General features: G+C 38.3%; 1 protein-coding gene across 1 annotated transcript in view; it reads right to left on the bottom strand.

The window, feature by feature from the left end:
* The window catches only part of ARHGAP15 (Rho GTPase activating protein 15), a 711,497-nt gene that overhangs the window by 55,427 nt on the left and 629,057 nt on the right, over nt 1-27,013 (bottom strand). Inside the window, exon 13 of the mRNA XM_005676179.3 lies at nt 6,713-6,818. Coding sequence (XP_005676236.2) covers nt 6,713-6,818 — 106 coding nt within the window. The remainder of the gene's footprint in view (nt 1-6,712; nt 6,819-27,013) is intronic.

The following is a 27,013-nucleotide window of genomic DNA, read 5'->3' as shown; positions in this document are numbered from 1 at the left end:
TGCAGCCCTTGCTTCTCAGGGGGGAAAAAAAAGAAAGAGAAAAAAGGAAAATAACAATTTGCTCAGGTTCTTTATTTTCCAGTAAAAATGCCCACGGCCTGCAAGTCTTTGGATATCAGGTATTGTGGTTGGGTGAGAGACCAAAGTGTACAGAAAAAGGGTGGAGTGCCAGAAGGCAGCACAGGAAAACACAGCTTGCTCCAAGGCACACCAGAGCAGAGCTTTCAGAGGCCTTGATGGGAGGCAGAGCTTCACTAGCCATCACTCTAAACCAGGGAGAACGGCGAGGACTCACGGGCTTTCCAGTCCATCTTAGGCTATGCCTCATCCCCTCACCCTCCCAAAATCTCAGAAACACCCACAGGACCATTTTACAGGCTGGGTAGATGAATTACTTCCTCAGCATCATTTCCTCATACAACCCCTATACTTCTAGGTCATCGTCATTGGAGTTCTTCTGACATGCCTTTGTAGAATATTTTATTTAACATCCATGAAGATCACAGAGAAGCTTCAAATATCGGTTTACTCTCACAAAATAGCCACAGCTCAACAGTTTCACCTTTCAATGAAGCATTCAACTGGCATGCTTCCATGAGATCTGTGTATTCAGCCATATCATTTTTTCACCTTGGAATTCAAAGAACAGCTGGACGCTTTTCTTAGCCTACTTTACAAAGTGCAAGTCTCCTACAACAATGTTTATTTGCACCTAAAATCTGCAGCAAATATATTCTTCCAAAGCTGTTTTGGAAAATCAGTGAATGACATTATTTTAAGCACTTCTAAATGCTACACATTTCCAAGATATTTTAACTTTCTCTGGACGATGTACACCTCGTTGGGGATTGCATGTTCTTTTATATCTTTCCCCCACCCATCCTCAAACATTTGAGATTGTTTTGGCCTCCAAAATGCATGCCACAAAGTAAATCTGGCTAACGAGTTTGATTTAACAGTGAAAAATACTGTTGTAGTTATCTTCTAAGTTTTCTGTAATTCTCATGTATTATTTTTATCCTAGAAATAAAAATGTGAAAAAAGACTTCAGCAATAGCTAGGACAGTTTATTTATAGTAACAGCAGCAGGAATTCTAGAACTTGAAAAGGTCAGCATCAATGGCAGGTGGATATATAGCTGGTAAAATTCTAGGAGTGTTTACACTGGGGATTTGAGGCCAAGGGTAAGGCCCTACTGGCTTCAGATTATCTCACTTACCAGGCTTCCACATGGCTAGTGTGCTGTCCTGCCTGGTAGCAAACCCTCACTGTGAGAACCATTCTGATAAGTTAGACAACAAGGCAAGAGGACTGTCTGTCCCCAGGAAACTGCTATAATGGAAGGCTCTGAACGGGAAGTGAAGGAGGACCTGTGCCTGTCCCCAGTGTCCCAATGCCTGCCTAGAAGTCAAGTGGACTGGGCTTTCTTATCAGCAAGATACCACTTTGAAGGTGAAAACAGCTGGGTTTGAGAACATGGGATAAGATTCAGATCAGGTTGACGGAGAGTTGGTGACAGCAGAGTTGTGCAGGGGAATTCACACGGGGACTGGCCACCCCACGGAGGTGTCAGGTGGTTTAACAGCCCTCCAAAAAAGGCAGCTCACTGCGACCAGGGGAGCCTGGCTGAGTCAGGCCAGTGTCGGAACTCAGGTTCTGGCAAAAGATTTTGTGGTGAGCTAAAGAATCTTTCTGGAAGTCAGGAAATGTGGCAACCCAGCCTCAGCGGTTCTTCCTGTATTTATTTCATTAGGAATTATTTCATGTTTCTCACATAATAAAAATAATAAATGTTGATGTATAATGCTTATCCAGAACCTACTATGTGCTAGGTACTGTGCAAGATTCTTTCAAAGGATTCTTCTTTTACTCCTCACCACAAAAATAGGTGTTATTATGAATCCTGAATTGCGGATGAGAAAAAGGAAGCTTAGAGTTAAGCCAGTTCACAGCTACACATCCAGTAAGTGGCAGCGCCAAGGCTCACATTCACTCTGCCTAACTTCAAAGCCTATTCTCTTTACTGGCTCTCTTAAACTCCATGTCTCTTTCTATCCCACTGCTAGGAGAGAAGAAGAAACACAAAGAAAAAATTATTTCATGATTCAACAACTCTAAGAAAGAAATATTAACATCTCAGCAAGCAGCTTTACAGTCTTTTCTAAATGCACAACTTTCCCACATATTTACACTTATACTCTCTGAGTATATAAAATATTGTATCCCTGACTTTAACTTAATGCAAGGATTTCCCTAATTAAAAAGACAACTAGCTATGAACTACATTTTATTAAGCTGATATGACATGCCATGTTCTGTATAACTATCCCCTGTCCCTGAATGCTTAGGTTGTTTCCAAGTTTCTACTCGTGTAAATAGTAAAATTTCATTTGCATAAACTACCTGCCTCCCCCAGCATTTCTTAGGATAGACAATGGCATTAAGATATTGGCTCAGAAGGCAAGAAGATCTGAAAGGCTTTCATTCTTGAGCTGTATTCTCTTTATGGCTTCCCACTGCGCTGGTTAGAACATCCCCACCAGCAGATCTAGAGGGCTTGTTTCAACTCACACCAACAAAACAGAGTTCACTCTATCTCCTTATTCTTCTCTAACCTCATCTTGCCTTTTCCCTGTCTTATTTCAAAATAGAGAAAAAAAGACACCCTTCTAAACAGTGTCTTCTTTTAAAGGAACTATTTTTACAATTACTCAGCATTGAAACCCCAGACTTATCCCTATGGCTGACTAAATAAGGGGGTTGAAGACGCGAGAGAAACAAAAACTGGGTGGAATTTTCCTTTGAGAAGTCGCAGGGCTTGGACCATTGCTTTCCATCTAAGATCCATCACTCCAATCTAACTGCCTCTCCAAGTGGCTTCTTGGGTTCTTTTCTTCTTCTGTCTCATTCACCCTACACTCTATTGTTAGAGGACTCTTCCATAAAAACGGAGCACATCATGCAAACGTCCAACAGATAAAGTCTCAGTGGTTCTCTGTTTCTTATACAACCTCTCTGCCTAGCTCTCAACCTCAAGCTACTACCCATCAACAAACAATGCTTATCTTTCTAGGTCTGCCTTCCCATTAACTTCGTCTCCACTTTGCCTGCCTGCCTTTTGAAATAAGCAGGCTGAAGGAACATGCATTGGCCACGTATTTTTCAGAGATAGAACATGCCATTTATATGATTCAGAGGGTATCACAGGACCTTCTAGTGCTTATCACTGTAATGTCAATTGGTGAAAGTGCCTATTAATAAAGATTTCTGGCTGATGACATTTTGAGACGATAGTGTATTCTGAATTCCTGGTCTCAGTCTATCACAGCAGAAGCACATACTTCACCATGAGTGTGATCGAGAATGAAGACTCTGGACTATGAGACTATTAGCCTGTGAGGTCATTATGTAATCTTACGCTTACCATGGGCTTCCCAGGTGAGGCAGTGGTAAAGAATCCACTTGCCAAGGCAGGGGATGCAAGAGATGCAGGTTTCATCCCTGGGTCAGGGAGATCCCCTGGAGAAGGAAATGGCAACCCACTCCAGGATTCTTGCCTGGAAAGTTCCATGGAAGGAGCCTGGTGGGCTACAATTCATGGGGTCACAAAGAGTGGGACACGACTGAGCAACTGAGCATGCACACACATGCTTAATATAATCATAACCCTTTAAAAATTCTGGCTTTTGTGAATAGCACCTGCATCCAGCTTCTACTTCAACTGTGGTGCATTAAACTTTCTCAGTTGGGAGTCGCTCTGCTTTCAAGGGAATGTTTAACTCAGAGCTTTGCAAAAATGGACTTCTATTTTGTTGGCTATAGAGTACGACGTAGGTCAAGTGGAATTTTTGGCACTTCATTGCATTCTCTGACCTTTGCTAAACAAACTTCAAAATATATATATATTTGCAACAATTTGGAATAAACACTACATACAAGTGTTGATGGTAGATTTTCTGAAGAACTACCAAATACATCAAGACTAAGGAAAACATTCTAATGATTCTTTCAAACATGAATACATTTAAATTCTCGTTAAACAATCTTCTTATTTAGTCTTCTCAAGCTTTGATGACATGCCACGATTGGCTGTTTATCAAAAACTTAGCAAGAAATGCTTAACAAGATATAATCATGTGCACACACTTGTGCATAATTAAACCCTGTTTATAAATCATTGCAGGGTGGAATATGGTCACACAACTCAAGAAAGGTGGGTGGCAAGCAAACAACACTTTCTCTCCATCTAAAATGGAAAACTATATCACGTGGATGCTGTGAAGGTGATATAATAACCCGATCTTAAATCTCTATTTAAAAATCTATTTCCATCTCTACTGAACACACGTTCTAACAAAATTAGGGAATTAATTTAGATATGAGACACGATCAGGCACTAATTGCTAATACTGCGATTGTGTGGCATGACTCTCATCCTTTCAAAGTTTTTAATTGGATAGACTCTCTTCAGTGTGTGTGTGTGTGTGTGTGTGTGTGTGTTTTCAAAGTAGGATTTAGCTGATTCTCAGTTTCTTCATTTTATAGTTGTTCTTTCAGTTGGAAAAACAAAGGCATACTTGAGACTGAGTAATGGATATTTCTCAAGATCTCTGAGACTAGGTATTACATAGCATTAAAGAGTATACTTTTCCATTTGCTTTATGAGTTTGTCCAGTTAGAATTACTGAGATAAGCACTCCAGTATTTACATGCAACTTGAAACTCCTTTTATGGTGTGCCTGGAACCTAAGGGAAAAGAATTAGCATTTGAGGAATGCTTACCTTGTGCCAGACTTTTAATATGCATTATCTCATTTAATTCTCATAACCACAAGATATGGTTGATATTATTTAATATGATTTTACGTGTTTGAGATCATAAAGGGAGTATAAAGTATAGAACAAGAATTTGACTGTAGATCTCTATTTCTTCAAAGCCCATCTTTTCACCAAGAAACCACACTGGGTTTCCCACCAAAGCCAGTATATGGACATGACAAGCAGGGGCATTCTAACAATAAGGGATCTTCTGAACTTTGATACAGCTTCCACTGGTGGGAGTGAAATAAGTAAGAAGGAAATATGATGAATTAGATTGAAATATGTTCCCTAATGTAGTGAACAGTGAAGCAAGTTATAGATTATCCATCCCATGGAATACTATGCCATTGTTAGAAAGAATCAGATACCTGCTTAATGAAATGGGAAGCTGTCCTTGAGTTGCAAAATAGTTGCAGAACAATACGTGCAGAATGTATACTCTAATGCAATAAACAAACACACACAGGTGTATCTGCATGTCTTTAGGATTAGGAACAGGCCTGGAAGGGTAGATACAAAAAGTGTAGTTTTTTTCTGCTCAGCAGGCTAAGAGTGACTGGAAGGCAAATTTGATTTATAAGCACAACAGTTGCCTAAATTTTTCATGTATACAATTCAATGCATTATATTTACAATTAAAAATTATGTAGTGGGTTAACTGAATAATCCATAGGAATGACTCAACCCAAGGAATGGGTGATTAAAGAGATTTAATCTCACAAAAGCAAAACTGCCCAATCTATCAGGCTTCAACATTACTATATGTATGTGATGAAAGCTAAACCTCATCACTTATGTAGCACTCTGCATTATCTGAAGAAGGTGTTAACACAAGACAAATGAGGAACGGTCATTTCAAACTTAAAGTGTCCAAAACACAGCTCTCCAGTCAGTTCTTCCTATTCAACCTTTTCCTTCTCCCAGTTTTACTCATCTAGGTAACACCACCATTTCTCCATTTGCTCCAAACCAAACCCTAAGAGGAACATTTAATTTCTTCTTTCCTTTCTCCACTGCATCCTAACTATCAGCAAATCTGACTTGACCCATTATCAAAACACTTCTTTAAGGCTTACAGTGAAATTACCATTACTTTTTGCCTGAACTACCATGGTCTTCTCCGTATAGGTCTCCCTGCTTTCACTTTTGGAAATCATTCTCCATCTGTCAGCCAGGGTGATCTTGTATAGAATCCCTCAATTTAACACACTTTATGGTTCATCACTGTATTTATAGTGGAATTCCACTTTCTCACTGTGGCCCACAAGAACCTATGTGGTTTTACACTGGTCTAACATCTATGACCTCAGCTCCACCCCCATGCCCCTCATCCATGAGGCTTTAGCCAGTCAGGTCTGCTTTATGCTTGTCAAACACACCGAGCTCTATGTGGCCTCTAGGTCTTTTCACTGTCTTTTTTCTCTTAGTAGTTTACATAGATGTCAAATTGTCTATTGGCATCAATGTCTTATAGATGAAGGAATTGGATATCAGAGAGTTTAAGTCATTTATATGTGGTCATCACTCTTGGTACATGATGGCTCTAGGTTTTGAACTCATGTCTAAATCATTTCAGGCTTCTGCCATCATACTAAAATAACAAAGTAAACCCAGCCCATTCCAGGGCTCTGGCTACAGTTGTGGCAATCAGTCAGCAAACATGTACTTGTTGAAAAGTCAGGAAAAAGAGATTATTTTGAAAGTTCCTTTTGTAGGTCTCCCTTCCTACCTCAAGTACATTTCCCAGCTTCTGAAGGAGTTCTTAGATCAGCTAGAGGGGGAAATCTGAGATCGATACATTTAGAAACTCCTGTACTAGAGACTTGAAATTAAATATTGGTCATTTAGGAAATGAGAATATGACAACACACCAGAAACTTTTACAACTTACTTAGTTAGGTGTCCAAAGAGGACCTTCATGGTGTCACGATTTGGTGGAGGGAGTTTTTGTACAAGAGACTTTATAGCTTCGATTCTTGTGTTGTTGTCTTGCTTTTCTGAAAAAAAAAAAAAACAAAACAAAAAAAAAAAACAACAAAAAAAACAAAAAACAACAGTTAGAAAAGAATACAATCCCTCAGGTGCATGAGGGAATTTTCTAAGAAGAATTTTGGACTAAGTCTTAGCAAATGTAAAACGTAAAGCTCTGATTAGCAGCAAAAGGGAATAAATATACTGAAAATCAGCACCATGAAGTTTCTTTATTTTGACAGTGAATAAGATCAAGGGAAAATGAAAGCAGAAACAGTGTGGCTCTCACACAATCTTCTTATTAAGATCAAGTATTGAATCAGTTTTCATAAGTGATTTACTATTTTGTCAGTTGTGGCAGAGTAAATAATGGCCTCCCAAAGATGTCCATGGCCTAATCTCTGGAATTTGTGAATACATTACCTTCTACATATTAGGGATTTAATCCCAATTAAATTAGGGATTGTGAGATGGGGGGATTATTCTGGATTATCTGGATGGCCCAATGTTATCACAGTGGTGGCCAGGAGGGAAGTAGGAGGATCAGGGTCAGAGAGAGAAGGGGATATGTCAGTGAAAGCAAAAGGAGCTATGGCTATGTGATACTCCATGGGTCCAGGAGTAAAGATAGCCTCTAAACCCCAGAAAAGGTGAGGAAAGAGCCTCCAGAAGGAACACAGGCCTGCCAGCACCTTGATTTTTGCCCTACAAAATAGACTTCAGACTTCTTGTCTTAAGGAACATAAGATAATAAATTCTTATGGTTTGGAGCCAGAGTTTGTGATAATCTGTCATAGTAGCATTAGAAAACAAACACACAAGGACATATATTCTGATTCAATTACCAATATTCTATTTTTTTGCTTAATTTTGTGGAGGACTAAAGATTTTTTTTATTAGTTCTATGCTATCTTTTCTCCCTAATACATTTCATATTTGCAGTAAAACAAACAAAAAAAAAAGCAAATAAATTTGAAAGCATAATGTTTAGTCACACGCATTTAAAAAAATGGGAAGTTGTTCCAAACTACATGCACATAGGTTGTTTTCTTTCATTTTGTTTCTTTTTGTCTTTCTGGGCATGGATGGCACAGTAAGAACTGAGTTACTTAGTACACTAGAGAATTTATCTTACCATAGTTTTAATAAGGGCTCAGAATTATAATAACTTCTTGAATTTAAGCTCTTTATATAGTTGACTCAGATAACTTTCTTTTCTGTACTTTACTTCTAACTTCTAGCACAGAGCTCCTGATGATTCTAAAGAGGCCACTGCTAGAAAAGATAGGAGATAAGAGAATAATATGTGAGGCCCACACCATCCAGTTTCCATTCTCTTCCTCCTTAGCTAGACCATCCCAGTGTTGAGAAGATGGCCTTATGCAGATCATTAAAAGAGATCATTTCCTCACTTCCTTGGCAGCTGGAGTGACCAGCTGACACTGTCTGGCCAATGAGACTGTAGTCAGAGTGTTATGTGGGACTTCTGGGGAGGCTGTGTACAGGGGGATAACTTATCTTCATAGCTTTTTGGCCTTTCTGTTTAGAAAGTAGATGGCTTATAGTTGTACTATGAGATGATCATGAGAACTGAGGCCATGGAGAGTGGAACACACAGTATAAGGAGCTTCCTTCAACCTGTGGAGCTATCAGGACAGTCCTGAAGAAAGAGTGTAGAAACTGACAGTTTTTTTTTTTTCTTTCTTAGTACACTATTGCAAAGGAAACTTTTTTCTAAGGAATGACAGGAAAATATCCTGCAGAAGAGGGTATTTGGCTAAAATAGAGCTATTTCAAATCCTGAAAGATGATGCTGTGAAAGTGCCGCACTCAATATGCCAGCAAATTTGGAAAACTCAGCAGTGGCCACAGGACTGGAAAAGGTCAGTTTTCATTCCAATTCCAAAGAAAGGCAATGCCAAAGAATGCTCAAACTACCGCACAACTGCACTCATCTCACATGCTAGTAAAGTAATGCTCAAAATTCTCCAAGCCAGGCTTCAGTAATACATGAAGCATGAACTTCCAGATGTTCAAGCTGGTTTTAGAAAAGGCAGAGGAACCAGAGATCAAATTGCCAACATCTGCTGGATCATGGAAAAAGCAAGAGAGTTCCAGAAAAACATCTATTTTTGCTTTACTGACTATGCCAAAGCCTTTGACTGTGTGGATCACAATAAACTGTGGAAAATTCTGAAAGAGATGGGAATACCAGACCACCTGACCTGCCTCTTGAGAAACCTACATGCAGGTCAAAGCAACAGTTAGTACTGGACATGAAACAACAGACTGGTTCCAAGTAGGAAAAGGAGTACATCAAGGCTGTATATTGTCACCCTGCTTATTTAACTTATATGCAGAGTACATCATGAGAAATGCTGGGCTGGAAGAAGCACAAGCTGGAATCAAGATTGCTGGGAGAAATATCAATAACCTCAGATATGCAGATATACCACCCTTATAGCAGAAAGTGAAGAACTAAAGAGCCTCTTGATGAAAGTGAAAGTGGAGAATGAAAAAGTTGGCCTAAAGCTCAACATTCGGAAAACGAAGATCATGGCATCCGGTCTCATCACTTTATGGGAAATAGATGGGGAAACAGGGGAAACAGTGTCAGACGTTATTTTTTGGGCTCCAAAATCACTGCAGATGGTGACTGCAGCCATGAAATTAAAAGATGCTTACTCCTTGGAAGGAAAGTTATGACCAACCTAGACAGCATATTAAAAAGCAGAGACAATACTTTGTCAACAAAGGTCCGTCTAGTCAAGGTTATGGTTTTTCCAGTGGTCATGTATGGATGTGAGAGTTGGACTGTGGAGAAAGCTGAGCACCGAAGAATTGACGCTTTTGAACTGTGGTTTTGGAGAAGACTCTTGAGAGTCCCTTGGACTGCAAGGAGATCCAACCAGTCCATCCTAAAGGAGATCAGTCCTGGGTGTTCATTGGAAGGAGTGATGTTGAAGCTGAAAATCCCAATACTTTGGCCACCTCATGCGAAGAGCTGACTCATTTGAAAAGACCCAGATGCTGGGAAAGATTGAGGGCAGGAGGAGAAGGGGACGACAGAGGATGAGATGGTTGGATGGCATCACTGACTCAATGGACATGGGTTTGGTTGGACTCCAGGTGTTGGTGATGGACAGAGAGGCCTGGCATGCTGTGGTTCATGGGGTCACAAAGAGTCGGACACGACTGAGCGACTGGACTGAACCGAACTGAACTGAACATGGAAATAGGGTGCGGGTAGTCTTAGTAGAACTCTGCTTAGAAGTGGTTCTTCTTCCTCTAAAAACCACAAAGGCCTATAAATAATGCCTCCCACACTCAGAGCTTTCAAAATTGCAGTTATTCTTAGAAGAGTTCCAACATACTATGGATTGGACAACTGCAAATGAAAGAGACAAAGGGGAGAGCAAAAGAGAAAAGGTAGTTGCAACATCATAGCAACAGCAGATCTAATCTTTCTGCCAAAAGGCTAGAAAGCCCCCTGTAGCTTAATGATGGCAGGACAATGTGATGCTTCAGAGGACCAGTTGGAGCCTATGGGATATGAGAAACTCAGAAGTAAAACAAGTCAATAAAGATGAGAGCAAATTGGTGCAGTATGTTCAGGACAGAGCACTTAGGGACACTTGGAGACTTTGTATCTAGCCATCTGAAGCTAATTCCATACACACCAGTGATCCTATACATAAACATACATTGCTTACCTGGTGGCTCAGTGATAAAGAACCCCTCTGCCAATGCAAGAGATATGGGTTCAATCCCTGGGTAGGAAAATCCCCTGGAGAAAGAAATGGCAACCCACTCCAGTATTCTTGTCTGGGAGATCCCATGGACAGAGGAGCCTGTCAGGCTACAGTCCATGGGGTTGCAAAAGAATCAGACATGACTTAGCGATTAAACAACACAACATACATACATTTATATATTTATGAGATGAGTACATTCTGCATAAAATGGCATGATGCTAGTAGTTTAATTTACCCAAGGATCTTCTGATTCAAGTAATAAAGATGAAATTGGGAAAGGTGAGGGAAGGAGAGGAGGGGAAAGGAAGAGAGGTGACCTTTCTAATTTTATTGAAGACTCTGGCCATGGCAATGATTACTTTAATGTCAGAGTCTCAGAAAAAAGGATCCGTTAACATTGAGGTCTATAGAAGCAGCAGCCATGATCTAAGCTTGACAGACAGTTAAGCAGAGAGTGGTCTAAATGGCCATATCCAGCAAACCTGTTTTAGGGAATATATGACCCAGGCAGAGTAGGTTTAAGAAAGGTTGGGGTTGCTTAATTGGAAATAACTGCAAGGTCACTGTCATGGTATCTGGGCAGGAATTAAAGCTTTATTTTGTCTTTTTAACTACCAGATAAAAGAATTATGAATCTCCCTAGGCAGAGTCCCTCTTCTATGTTCCACTGTGCTTAGGACATTCTATTTATTGATACTTCTTATGGTATGTTCGTGGCATGAATACCTGTAGATTTGTGCCATTAAACTGAGAATTTTCCCACAAACTGAGGCAACTCTTATACTGGCATATAGTGGGTTAAATGGAGTTTCTAGATGGCACTAGAAAAATGAGCTTTCTAGGTGGTAAAGAACCCACCTGCGAATGCAGGAGACATAATAGATGTGGATTTGATCCCTGGGTGGGGAAGATCCTCTAGAGGAGGGCAGTATTCTCGCCTGAAGGTCCCATGGACAGAGGACCCTGGTGGGCTACAGTCCATGGGGTAGCAGAGTCGGACACAATTGAAACAACTTAGCAGCAGAAACAGTGGGGTAATTGAATTAAAAAAAAAAATTAGTAAACAAAGGAAAGACCTGAACACAGATTGGGACAGACAGACCTTGGTTTGAATTCCACAACAGTGTTTTAGCAGTCTTGGACAAGTGGTATGTGTGGTTTGTGTGGTCTTGGATAAGTTTTTTATTTTCTTTGAAAAATGTCAGAGAGGCCAGATTTATGGATTAAACAATACCGTATGTAATGTACCTAACAGTGACCAGCAAAATGTAGGTACTGTATAAATATTCATCACTCCCCCACCCCTCTTCTTCTTCTTCTTCTTTTTTTTTTTTTTTTGAGGTCTATGCTAGATATGGCTCACGGGCATACTACCTGGTTATAGTGAGCATTCGAAATGTAGTTCCTAATACTTGAACTGAGTTGGTGCCAACTGGTGACAAGACACTTGCTATGGTTGCCTGACATTTCACAGCACACTAAATAATTTGAGAGGCTGGTGATCTGCTTGATGAGCAGCTTAGTTCCATGTAAGAATTTTTATAAAAGTATATGATTGTTCCATATATGCTGGTATGAAGACTACTTAATAGAAATATTTTTCTTTTTCTCTGCTTTCACTTTTAATTGAGGAACTGAAATGAATGGTGGTACATACATATCTGTGGTTAAGTTACACTTAAGTCATGGAGGGGGTACTGGACAATAGATTAGAGAGGGCTGAAATATTATCAAGGAGGAGCCATTTATTGTTCTTACAACATAATCAGAAAGAAGGTTTGAAAAGGTTATAGGAAAGCAGTAGCTTCCCCTTCAAATCAATACTGTACCCACTCTTCCATAGCTTGTAAAATCAGGAAATAACACAAACACTTCTAAGTGGAGGAACTTCTAAAAATACAATTGGATACATTAAAATCGAAATGACACCTTTTCAGATCTGGTTTATTGATGTGTCATATTAGGAGCTGGAATCAGCATACATAATACAGGAGTGGTTAATGAGCTAAGATTCAGACACAGCTTACTAAAGATGCGTCAACTGTCTTCAATTGATTCAGTGAGCATCTGAAAGACAGCATTTTCTATTAATATTTCTTCTTCAGCATATGGTTTCTCATTATTGTGAAGTATTGAGAGTTTTGAGAAGACTTTCAGATCTCTCTGACTCTTTTACATTATGACTAAAAGGGAGGAAATGAACCTTTTCTACACAGAGAATTAGAGAACCTCTAAGCTAAATGGTATACTAAGAGACTTATGCAAACTCTTGCTGGTAGGAAAACACTCCATGATTTGGGCCTCTTCCACTCACGTTTGCTCTTACCTTCATACCCTTCTGATTTACTTTTGTATCTACTTTGAGTGAAACTTGCTCAATTGTTTTCGACTCTTTGTGATCCCATGGACTATACAGTTCATGGATTCTCCGGGCCACAATACTGCAGTGGGTAGCTATACCCTTCTCCAGGGGAACGTTTCAATCCAGGGATCAAACCCAGGTCTCCCACATTGCAGGCAGATTCTTTATCGGCTGAGCCACCAGGGAAGCCCATCTGCTTTAATACCTACATTTTAGTTCCCACTCAGATTCCAATAGCTTCTCCAGTCTGAGCTGTGAACCCATACTGCATACAAAACTTTTCTGGAGGACTTCATTTTTGTCACCCAATTGCAAAAAATGCCTATGGAAAATATACATGGGATACACATATATACTAAAATAGTAAACCGTTTTTTTCACTAAGGCCTATTCCTCACCCACCTGGCCCCATATTCTCAAATTATACCAAACTCCGTTGTAAATGAGCTTCTTCAAAAACAACTCCAGGCTACTTAAAGAAGTAACAGCTCCTGCATGATGTGATAGCCTTTAATGTTATGATAAGGATGTGGCTTTATAGTTTTCCCTTGATTCATGGTTTTGAGGGCACATTTTAAAAAATATGGTTTATGATGGTTACATTTGCATTTATCTGCATGAAATGTTGCTACTAAAACAAGGACATTTACAGCCAAATGCCTTTTTTGCAGAGATAAGATAAAGTTATACAATGATGGAAAGAGTTCTGTGCAGTGCAAAACCCCAGACCCGATGACCCCCAGACACTTTGCCGGCCTTATCATCTATGCATTTATTATTCCTAACTTATTTATGGTCACAAGTTAAATTATATATCAAAATTGACTCTGCTTTGATATGTAGGTTCACCCAGGGGAATAAAAGACCAGATTCTCCCAGTAAACAACATAGTAGTAGTACTATTCATTCTATTTATCTGTAATTCTAAAAGGATAGCTGTACCCCTTTGTTTTGAGGAGGTTAATATATGTCACAGCTGTTCTGCTTCTGAAAGTTATGCTGGAATGTATAGAGCATCCTATATGAAAAAAATGGCTGTTGCTTATATGTCAAGGCTATATTTGGAAGAGAGCAGTTAATTTCTATCCACTTTCTATTCTTTGTATCATCACCATTTCAGAATTTAGTTACAGACTGTCCTAGCTTGTAGGAGGGATGCTTATCTTCAGAGAACATTTTATTTATTTATTTAGTGTACCCTACAACTGGATGCAAATCTTTGAGGACATGCTTTTTAATTATAAAATTTGAGTTGGGTGTTAAAGGATCATCCATATCATGCAAACAATCACTTGATAACTTTCTTTAAATAACTAACATTTACTTCAGGGAGAAACACTAGGTGGAAAGGGAGAACATTCAAGACTTACAAATGGATAAAAATAGACAGATGCTTTAAACTCCTGCTATAAATTAAGAGAAGTGGTATATCATGAAGGAGTCTGAAAAAATTAGGTTAGAAATCATGCTATATAGTATAGTTGGGGCAAGTTGCTTGAACTCTTAATGCTTCCAGTTCCTACTTAAACACAGACACACACACAAAATCCATATACATATATGATACAATTGTATGTAGAACTTTGTTTCAATGTACATGAATGCATATATTGTAAATACTACTGAATATAAGTACCCTTCCCATTAAAATCTTTCTTTTAAATCATCATCTCTATCTGCTCTGATTGCTCATAGTTCAAGGTTATTTTCCAAATCATATGAAGCCATAAATTTTACTCTTTAGTGCTGTTTCCTAAACAGGAACAGCCCATAGTATGTATTGGCTTTGTGAATACTTTGAAAGCAGTCCATTATGAAAGAGAGCTTGGTTCTAACTCACAAGTCAATGTGCGTGCGTATGTGCTAAGTCACTTTAGTCATGTCTGACTCTTGGTGACCCCCTGGATTGTAACCCACTAGGCTCCTCTATCCGTGGAATTCTCCAGGCAAGAATATTGGAGTGGGTTGCTTTGGTGCAGTCAATCTTAGGATGATAACATTTTCTAAAATTCACCAAACTGAAACTGTCTCTGAAAACAAATTTCTTCAGTTTTGCAGCAATGCCCTTCTTTGTCTGAATCAAAGAGTAAGGTAATGGCGGCAGTCTTCACAGGAAAAGCATGATCGTATTACCCTCCCTAAAATTTCTTGTTTTCAAAGTAATTTTGGAAGTGTCATGGTGGCCAAGTACGTTTTTGTAACTTACAAATGATACTAATTCATCCTCAGGCGATAGTGTGTGCTGAGAAAATAAAGCTCAATAGTTTATTTAGTTCTCCTGTGAGAATTTTCTGTAAACTATATTTACCCTTACATATCTGGTTTTACAAGCTTTTTTCTTAAAATAAAAAAAAAACAAAAACACAGTCTTATCGTTTTGAGTCATTTGACATCTTTCTAATCATAAACCAGTAATTCTTTTCAAATACTCAAGTTGCTATTTATATTAGCATTATCTTTGTACATTTTCATGAGGGTGGCAATTCTACAAATACTTTTCTAGATTTAAAGTTTTTCATATGTGTCTACCTCCTTTTGTTGGTAGACAAATTAAATTTACCGGGGATTTAAAAAGTCCCACCTGAAAACAACTAGGATCTGTTACACAAGAAAAATGTGAAGGAAGAGATAGTTTCTCTCCACTGTTTTGAAGAAGCATATTCAACTTTACCCATAACTATTCATTTTGAACAAAAGACCTCTCAAGGGAAGATAATGGTTAGTATGGCAAACTGTTTCTCCAGCCAGTTCATTCGTGTTGGCCACACAGTGACATTGAGAACAGAGGAGAGTTCACAAACATTAGAATCCTTTAAGAAATGGGGAATAAAATAATTTTGTGATTCAACTTTCTTTTTGTTAATTGTAAGGCTATTGTAAAAGAAGAAAAACAGGCAACATGTGGTAACTTTAGTCAGCATTTCTGAACTGGGAATGATAAACACCTCTGCCTGGCTCTGGTATTTATCAGGACTGAGATATTATTACCACATAGAGTCACAGCATGGTTACTGTTATCATCGGCAAAAAGAGCCAGCTAATCTTAATGGTTTGTAAAGCCGTTACCTGCACTGGTCTGACATTTATCATGATCATTTTACCACATGGGTCCTACATAGCAAAGGTCTTTTATCTGGAAGGGACATCACTATGAATTATTATTTGCAGCTAGGTAGAAAATTGTATGTTGTAGATACCTTTTCTCATTATAAATCACATAGTCACATTTCACCATTCCCCTCAGAAAGCTGCTGAGCCCAGGTTTTTTTGCCACAGCTTGCTTTCCTCTCCCTCTCTCTCTTCTTTCTCTTTATAGTTTCCTGAAATTATTAGCCATATTTTTCATTAACATCCTTGATATAATTTTTGAAGAATCACATATGTGGTAGGCAAACATGGACACACTTTCTGAATAGTTAGGGGATTTTCATCCGCATTCTATAAAGGGACTGCAAAGTACTTTAGAAATTGAAGCTGATAAACTGTCCACGTTTCTTTTTTTGCTTATTCTCTTTTCTGTCTTGGGGGCCAGAGTTTTCTCTGTTCTTGACTTTATCAATAGAATATTTACCAGTAGATTAGACAAAATTTCCGATGCCTGGTTTGAAATACTCAAAACATGTACACCATTTTTTGCCTGGGAATACTTTGCTTGGGAATGTGTTCTCATAAGAAGTAAAATATAGTTTACTTTGTTAGACTGTGAGTTTTTTCAAGTTCTGTTCTAGTAAGTTACAATGAAGCAGCAGGTTCCTCCAATAAATTTGTTTAAAAAGGAGCTTAGGTTCTTTCCCTAACTATCTATGTCCTAAATGACATACATCAATATATAAATATAGAAGAAATAAGGATATTAGAAAAGATGACGTTTTGGAACCATGGGACCAAGGCAGTAAAGTGAAATGCATTAATTTGACAATGGAAAATTACAATGAAAAGTCCAATTGTTTACAATGGGGAAGAAATGAACAAATACTCTCTTTTAAAAAGATTGAGACAACTAATCTTCTGAAGGAGATATTTATATATTTCCTTCTTTCTCAAGTGTTCCATTAGGAATAAACAAACCAGAAATTCTGCACTTTTATAATGAAGAGGGAGGAGAATTCTTTGCCATTTTTGCATTTAGGAAGAAATGTGCAAGAAGAATGTGACAATTTAAGCAAATCAAGATTGTTTCAAACGGATCACAAACGGGACTTTGTGGGATATTTTACACTAGCATGAGAAGCAAACAGTAAATTTGAAAGGAGGATTTTCTCAATGGTCTAGTTCTGAAGTGTTTTCCCATCTCTTTGTGTGTTTAAAAGAGGTTTGGATGTGGTGTTTAATATTGCTTCGACTCTTGCAAATGAGTTCTGGAGAAATATCCGTACATGAAGGAAAGCTGATGTGCTGTAATGCTGACAGCAGCTGGGGGGATACGAATGAAGAAACCAGCCAAGTCTGGATTTAGCAAAAATAAACACCTATCATTCCATTAAAAAAACTGTACCATTTAAAATGTTTATGGGCATCAATAGCAGACCACTCTCCCTTTGAAAAAACTAATATTTTCTTCAAATAACTCCATTCTTTGAGAGGGAGATAACAACTTGAATTTGACATGCAGTATTTTATAGTAATCTACAGTAGTTTGCCTATCTTGTTACATTTGATTCCACACTAATTTCTGTATTATTACAAATTTCTTCCAAGGGATACAATTTCTATTTCAGAGATTCGTGAGATGAACTTCCATAAATTTGGGAGCAGGGGGTGGAGAGGAGGATATCATGTGTGAAACCAACCTGTGCTTTCACTGCTCAAGAAGATCTGCACACACTTTGGTTAGGTCATCTAAAATTTCATAGTAAAGAGGTGGTCTAATATTCTAAAACACTGTCTTACCCGTTGAAAGACTGTACTGATTTAAAGCAAACAATCCCTTTTATTTTTTTTTAATTTCAGAATGACTCTTTTGTTCTAGCTTAACATCATTCTGCCATCCTTGTCCCCTCAAAACTGTAACCTGGGAGCATTTACCATAATTAGTGAGGGGCTTTGCTGCCTGGGTTTTCTCCTTTTCTGGGGAACTGGGTGAATTGTTGAGTGCTAATGAAATTCGGAGACTCCTAGCAGTGGTTGAGCCAGGCAGAGTGCAGGCAGACGTGCTAAGCTTCCCACTGCGCTGCAGTACAAGCCTCCCTGCTGTTATGTTTACCATAGGTTTTAATGTCTGTGGAAAAAGTCCTGATGCAACCGAATTATGTTCTGCCCTCTTGTTTATCTAACTCCAACCCACCACCCCACCTCCAGTTTAGCATATTCTTGTTGCCCCTCTTGCAGAAAGCACCTTCTCAACTTTGCAGCCATCTTACCACATCAGTCCTTGCCACACACCCCAGCTGCTTTGCAACCATGTCCAGAGGATCACACATGATCCATCGAGAAGTTTTGGGAGGACAACACACATGCCTTACTCTACTCATCCACCTAATAACAGATATCCTTTTCTCCACCGCATGCCAGTTTTGTCAGAGGTGATGTTAAAGCACCAAATTTAATCATCTGGCATTGACAATACTAGCTTAAACTGCAAATGTATTTGGTAAAATGCACTGTGTCTTTAAAGAAATTTATCCAAAGACCTCAAACTATCACAGCAAACTAAATGATGTGCTCAGAAATGAAAACAACCAATTTGTGATTAGAGTTGATCTTATTTTCTGTCTTTTTCTTAAAAATGGTTATCTAAAAGAAAATGACCATTCCATTCTATGGTAAATTGATGGATTCACCAAGTGTGATGTACAGTGAAGTTTTTAATGAATATTCATACAACTCTTTCAGTCCATTAACAGGACTTAAGACAATGAAGATGCAACTCATTCCCATTTAGATAGTGGGGGGAATGTAGAATTAATATCATAAACAGCACTTGGAAAAGTTTAACCTTAATGTATCAAACTCCAGGTGCCAGAGTTTGAAGAAAATAACCAATACTAGCCATTTTTTACATATTTGATGGGACTGATTATGCAATGTGCAACTCTAAATGGCTTCTAGCACATTGTAGCATGGTTCCATCCCATTGGCTACAGTAGGGTGCAGGCAGATGGATGACAGTGACAGGGAGAGAAGTGCTTTTGCTTAGCCGTGCGTTAAGATGCCATCCAGAAGCTCTGTGCACTGCAGACACTTCATTAGGATGCCAGGATAATGGTAAACTACCACTCAGAGTGACACCCCATTTCCTGCTTACTGAGCGCTCCAACCTCGGCAGATGTCAACAATCTCACAGTGCTACAGAGCAGACCTAACTTTCCAGCCACTTTGACTCCAATTTTTTCCTCCTAACAGTGCCATACATTATGTGCAATATGTAATGGCAAACACCTCACGGAAAACAAAATCTGCCCAGTTCGTTATGACTGAAGTGCTTTTTTTTTTTTCCTCTAAAAGATAAGGGACAGTGAGCTGGATGAGAGAATATGTCCATTCACTATTTTAACCTCAAAATTTCTTGCTATGATTTCCATTTGCTAATCAGTTCGAAGTGTTAATTGTGTGGTGAACTCTGATTCATAGTAGTTAAACTCTGATCACAGGGGATATGATTGTTTCTTTTAATTAATGTCCGTTCCAAAGGTAAGTGATTGTGGAAATCTTTTGTGAAAGATTTTAGACTCAGTTTCGGTATGGTTCTTAGTTGTCTGCCAAGAAAAGGCTGACTTGAGCATCTGGAGGATATTTCCTCTGCAAAAAATGTATAACTTGAGGCCATTTACACACCTCCTAACCCTCAATTCAAGCCAATAGAAACTTTTTTCCCTATGGTGTAAAGTCCAAAATTCCTTTTATAAAGAACCAAGGTGTGGTTTACACAATGAAAAAAATCCCCCAAATGGAAAAATAATATTTTGAAATCTATCTTTATGATAAATGATTGATTTACATTTTGTGACTCTAAACATCTTCTTAGAAGCTCAAAGGGCCTTACAAATGGCATGACTAAAAATAGATTTCCTCCTTTCAGGTCTGTTACCATTTCCAGGTAAAGATGCAAATGTGAAGAAGTCATAGACAGAGGTCACGCTCCAAGGGAGAATTTGAATGCAAACTTTCGATGTGAGGTTCTTGATGCAAATCTTGACTTTTGCTTTAAAAATGGCATCTGGGTGGCAACACCTAACCACCTCTTGGAACCTGTCACTAAATATGCTTGAAGACACAGGAAAAAAAGACTAAAATGCTTAAAATAACAGGGACTGACCGGCAACATGGTGACAAAAAGTTAAAGAGTAATTTCCTTTAAGACAGATGGAATTTAATTGCAAAATGTCAGTGGTGAGACCACTTGCACTACTGAACTACTGAACCAGAGACTTTGCCTGTATTAAAGCAGATAGAAATAGCCTTCTCTTCCTTTCTTCAGCCAACTGATTTCAGAATCAAAGACTCAGCCCAAAGGACTAGGCAGCACCCCTTTCCACACATACAGCTGAGTACTGTGGAGGATTTCCTTCCTCACCTGTCTTCTCCCCTTCTAACTATGTATGGAGACTTCTCTTTTGTCTGAAATAATACAGAGACAGCAATTTCCACAAAATAACAGGGGAGATTGGGAGCAGAAGGCAGAATGATGATGATGATGGTGATAACAACTGAGAGTGGAAGGCTGATAATGGCACATATCACCAAAGGAATTGTAGTCCCATATGTAAAACATAGGATCAGTGGAGACTGGCAAAATTCTATTTGGAACACATTCTTAGAATTCTAATATTGTATGTCTTTAATCTTTTAGAATACCAATGAGCTAAGCAATGTGAGGGGAGAAAAATCATCAGGATAGTAGAGTCATAAGACAATAAATATGCTAGAAAAGAATTAATATAATAGCTGTGTTTATCAATTTGTCATCTGGATGATGTTCCAGGGCAAAGAGTAGAGTAGAGCTAAAATAGAGCATAAAAAGCAACCTGCAATATACACAGAATGCTGGATCTGCTTCCACCTTTTGAAATGAATAAATATAACGAAGGGCTTCCCAGGTGGCACTATTGGAAAAGAAACTTCCTGCAGATACAGGAGACGCAGGAGATGAGGGTTTGATCCTTGGGTCCAGAAGATCCCCTGGAGGAGGGGATAGCAACCCATTCCATTATTCTTGCCTGGAGAATCCCCATGGATAGAGGAGCCGGGTGGGCTGAGGTCCATAGGGTGGCAAAGAGTTGGACACAACTGAAGTGACTTAGCACCCAGGCATGCAAACACAACAAAAGTTTCAACAATGCGTGATCTATGAAAAGCTCTTTTTAGATACGACCAGTGCTCAGAAATGCAGAACTTTCACAATGACCGTGAGACAATTAGGAAACTATTTAGCATCTTTAGCAGAATGTTGAACATCAAGGAGTTTAATGAAAAGGATCAGCAAGCCATTAGGAGACAACTGGTTAAGATGAAAGGATGCTCAGATGAGATGATAAGGAGATAGACAGTGGGGAAAGACAGTGAGAAAACTAGAAATGCAAACAAAATGAAAGTGTACGTTAAAGGCGAAATTGTCATTGCAGAAAAATTAGGTCAGTGATATGGATGACAAGAGAAGTGTCCAGAACATGGAAACAAAAAAGGATAGGAAGGAGAAGGCATGTTGGAAGTCAGAACACTGAGAGATTATTTACAATTTATTTTTGTAAAATTGGTGATTTTGAACTGTGGTGCTGGAAAAGACTCTTGAGAGTCCCTTGAATCGCAAGGAGATTAAATCAGTCAATCCTAAGGGAAATCAACCCTGAGTATTCATTGAAAGGACTGATGCTGAAGCTGAAGTTACAATACTTAGGCCACCTGATGTGAAAATTGACTCATTGGAAAAGACCCTGATGCTGGGAAAGACTGAAGGCAGGAGGAGAAGGGGGTGACAGAGGATGAGATGGTTGGATGGCATCATCAACTCAATGGACATGAGCTTCAGCAAACTCTGGGAGATGGTGAAGGACAGGGAAGCCTGGCGGGCTGCAGTCCATGGGGTTGAAAAGAGTTGGACACAACCGAACAACTGAACAACAACTACAACTTATAAATGTACTTGAGGAAGAGTGTATTTGAAAAATACACAATAGTCAAAGATAAAGTTAAGGAAAATGTGAGTGAAAGAAACAATCTCAGTTTAAAAAATGACAGCTAGGTTCTACGAATACATCACTGAGTAAATATATTATTTTAATATATTCTGGCAAAACTTTGTAATGATGAAGATCAAGCACTATCCTACAATTATTAGAGTCCAAATAAAACTAAGTTAGTAGCCATACAGGCTTTCCTAAGACTTATCTGACTAAATTCTGAAGCAAAACAAAGCAGTACCTGTTTTTCAGAGGGAAAAGCTGTGGTCCTCAAACTGTGTACACTCTTCAGTCATCTTTTTCACATTAGGATAATAGAAAGACATCGATGCAAAGATTTACAATAGCACTACTTTCTTGAAAAGTTTATTTGAAAGCTTATGTAAGCCTATTGAGTGATGAGTCAAAATTTGGAACTCAAAAATAGAGATACTATAAATGAAACTACATATCTTTTTAAACTTACTTGGACCCCAAACTCAAAACGCCCCATTGAATTATTTCCCTCTGGCTTTCATTTTATTCTCAGTATCAGGAAATGATTTTATTGTGGTCCACCCTTCACAGTTCAGGTGAAATCTCTAATGCCCATTTAAAACAGTGACTGATGCTATTCAGTTCTGGCATTTGTTAGCAAACACAATTATTAGAACATTGCAGTGGAGAATTACTTAAGTTTTCCCTTCTCAAAAAGCAGAGTTTCATAGAACAGCAGAATGTTTAGTCCTATTGCTGAGAATCTTTGGTGAACATCCTTTTTATCTATAATAATTGCATAGAAACAACTAAATCAGGGGGGCAATCAAAGTGATAAAGACTGAACAGTCAAGCAATGATGAATATTGTATCCAAATTTTCCTATTTTGTATGTATTTAAAAATTAAATAGGCTGGGGAAAAATGCAGAACAAACAGGTCTACAGAATAGGATGGTGAAATTCAGAGTAATTTTCTTTTTTTTCTTTTTACTTTTCTGTTCAAGTTAGCATCAACAAATATTTATTATTTTTGTAATCTCTTAAAAGAGACAACTTTAAGTTTGTACAATTGCTTAGATACCAAATAATTATAGCTTTCCCCAAACAGCTAATTAAAAAGACTGTAGGGAAAATATACCAAAATATTAGCCATGATAAGTTATCTTTGAATAACAGGAATATAGATTGCTGTCTTCCATTTTACAATTTTCTTTAATATTGAGTATATGCTATCTTGTAACAAAACTAAATCTGTGTTTGGTACAGAACATTTAGGTGTTCTAGGCCACAGAAAAATATACTATTTTCACAAATCAAACCATTTCTAGGAAAATAATATACTAGACTTTCCTCTAGGTATTTCTGTTGCAGTTAATTTTTTATTTAGTGCCTATATTCCAGAATCAAGAAGGAAAGGTTGGAGTTTGATACTTTCTTCTCACGGGTGAAAACCCTATATCTGGGTGCTTTCAGGGAGAGGACAGAAAATATAAAATGCCACAGGACTATATCTTTGCAACTTGAAGAAAGATCTAGGATCCTCAATGCCACATATGTAAACATGTTTCATTCCACATTCTAATTCCTGATTCTTCCTCAATCAAATCTTTCCTTAGGGAGTTACACTGCCTGTTGGACTGAAGCATGGGAAATACAACCTATCAACACAACACTAGTTCATGGATGAGACTTAATGGTGATATTTCTAAGCAGAGAAAAAAAGACTGCTATAGAGCTTACATTGAAGCACGCATTTTATTCTTATGCCTGTCCCTTTAAGTCATATCAATTTCTCTTCTCTTTTGGAAACTAAATTCATTAAAGCCTTTCATACCGGTAGCATAGTTTAGAAATGAGGCCATAGTCAGCAAATTTAAACCCTTCAACTTTACTTTTGTCTCAATTTTTTTGTACATATTAGATACACAATTAATACGTGCTGACTAAATTATCCAAATAACTAACTCAGTTCTCTAGTTCACCTTCCACACATTCTCAGCTGAGAATTTATTCTTCAGAGTTTTGGTATCAGTAGTTAGCTCCAGGTTTTACCAAGGAGAATCACAAGGAACTAAGAGTTAAACATTTTGAGGGTAGAAGTTATTAGGCAATCAAAAATTAAATTTTCAACTGAAACTCTATTCAGAATTGAAGTTAGATTTGAATGGAATTTGGAATGGTAGGAAGTCAGTATATCTGGGATATTTAAGAGAGCCCCCTGTTGGTTAATCTTAGAAATGTTTCTGATTCCTTTCTGTCCTCCAGATGGCCAGTTATATGTCTATCAAATTGCCCATGTGTTTAAAAGTGAATTGGGATGGTGGCAAAGCAAGCCCCTATGTTTGATTAATAATCATTTAAAAAATATTTTCCAAAAAAATCTATTATCTGTTTCAAGGTATACAAAAAGACAGTATCAACCTCCAACAAACTAGAAATATAAGCATTACAGAGAATGTTTTAAACAGAATTAGACTAAAAAGTAAACTTGGGCATATTACAGTGTGATTTCTTAAAGAGTCTGGAAGTGATTGCTATCGTTAGGGACTCCTGCTTTGCAAAGGTTCTTCTGGTCTTTCTAAAACCAATTTCAGGCTGAATTTTTAAAGAGAATAAAGTTATTTTCTCATATAATCAAGCAATGGCCTTTTCCACTGGTAGACATCTTCCAGGACTTTAGGAATTAAAAAAAAAAAACAATAAAGGATGCAAATGTTATTCTTTTCTAGCTAACATAATTTTTTTTTAAGTAAACATCAGCTCCTCAAGGGAGATTTCGATTTGAAGACTGTTTATTATATCATTTGAATAGGACTAGACCTGGCCTTTTGACTTTGAACCACTACCAAATTTCAGGCTGTGAGGAAATTGTTCTACATTTCCTGACAAATTGAGTTAAGCAGACATTAAGTGGGCTTTAAGAAAACAAATGGCCATCTTTATCACAGGTGGACACTGATGGCTTAATGGGGTCTGGGCTGATTGTATCACTTCTAATGGCTTGACGGGAAGCATTAGGGTTTTTGCATAAAGAACTGGCATTGCGAACCCTGCTAACACAGACCTGTCAAGCGCTCTGTATCCCTTTGTGCACGGAAGCAGATGTTTGTATGTATACTATGAACTGGCATTAGAGCAAGCGACAGATGCCTGTATGAATGCCAGGTTTGTGAATTTTTACAGCAGGAGCATGTTCTGAGGAAGTGCAGCCCTGCCCTCTATCATAGGTAATTCCCAGTGGAACTTGCTAAATCCCAGCTATGTTTTCATTATTTGGCTTTCCTAGCAACTGGATGAATGTGTCTATCCTGAAAACGCAAGATGAGAGCCCTACCAAATTCTTACAGATTTGCACATAGCTCGTCTGTTTTGAACTTGGACTTTTCCAGGCAGCGCTTTTGCACTGGAATCGCAACCAACTTACTCAGAGGAGCGGGTGGTATTATGGCTCTCTAATTAAAACTTACTTCAATGTTTATCTGCCAGTCCTCCCCCATAGTCTCCCTCCATTCCCGCCCCCACTCCCGAGGAAACGTGAATTCTGTTTGGAGGTTTTTCTCTCCTGCAACATTCAGAACTTACACGCTAGTTGTCTGTCAACAATAGAAACAGGTAGCTTGCAGTCCATTAAACAAACACAGTGCCCCCCTCACTTTTATTTGACATTTTATTTGGCTGTGACAAATGAGCAGCAGTTGGATTATAACATAATTTGTCTTGTCTTTATTACCAGCACAAAGGACACCATTCATTAATTATTCTGCCGTTGCAGCTTAACACTGACTGGAAAGGTCCCTCTTCGGACAGATGGCGGGGACGATGTTATTTATATCAATCAGCCAAAATCCTCAACAAGGATTACTGTTCCTGAGACTACAATGATTTATTTCTTTTTACCTCACCCTCCCTCAACCCCTTCTGCTTTCAGAGATTTCTCTATAAAAACGAAATTTGATGGGAATCTTAAAGCAAAGCCATATTTAACCTGTTAGCTTGCAAAACAACATGCATGCTACATCAGTTTAACTGCATGACATTAGCTGCATATTTTTTAAACTGCTCAGAGTTTTTTGATCTTCCATTCTCAAGCAAAAGATTAACCGAAGGTCTCAGGGCAGCAAGTTCAGCAGAAGTTTGCCTCTTTTGTGACACGATATTACTGTGGCCCATGGGACCCCCCAATAAGGATAACTGTGCTGTCAAGAATATTTTTTTCCTGCCTCTGCTGAGAGGAGATGATCCATTCTCTTTCAGAGTCCAGAAGACTTTCTGCAAGATCAGCTAGGATATTTGGATAAAAAACAAAAAACAAACAAACAAAAAACAACAACTAAAGCCAACCAAGCAGAAACACCCTTATCTCCTACCTAAATTGGGGTCAAATGAAAAAAAGTGAAGCTCTCCTTTGATTTCTCCTGGATCCACATCTCCATGTAGTATCATGAGGTGGTTTACAGGGTGGCAGTAGTGGATGATTTACCTTGCTTGTTTTGTGTTGTTAACGATTCTGTCTAATACATGCTGATCGAGCACTAATAAAAGACTAGACTGAACCCAGATGTGACATTCTTCTACACATTTTTCCATAGTGCTCTTGTGATGTGGCCATTTCGCCAATTAAAATCTTTAAGAGAGGAGTAGGTACAAAAATATATACAGACTGTTGAGGCTAAGTCACTGAGAGTTTTTTTTTTAAAGTTTTCTACTTGAATATAATACAGAAAATAATGCAGAAAGTTTTTGTCTTCAGAAATTATTGGTATAACCTTGCTATCCTGATTAGTTTGCAAATATTAAAAGTCCCATCAAGACAAATATCAGCAACATGCAAATACTCTTGCAGGTTGTGATTAAGATTTTAAATGTATCCTTTTGCTTTTAGTTAATGAAAAACAAAGTCTTGGAGGATCTAAGTTGTAATTTATTAAACATGAAAGGCTCCTTGATGAAATATAGAAATGAGATATATTTTGCATTTCAAAGATTTAAGCTGACAACTTACTTGCATGCA

The sequence above is a fragment of the Capra hircus genome, chromosome 2 (assembly GCF_001704415.2).
Source record: "Capra hircus breed San Clemente chromosome 2, ASM170441v1, whole genome shotgun sequence".
In the NCBI taxonomy this organism is placed as follows: Eukaryota; Metazoa; Chordata; class Mammalia; order Artiodactyla; family Bovidae; genus Capra; species Capra hircus.
Note: the sequence above shows the minus strand (reverse complement) of the source record. Positions and strands in the feature narration are given on the sequence as shown.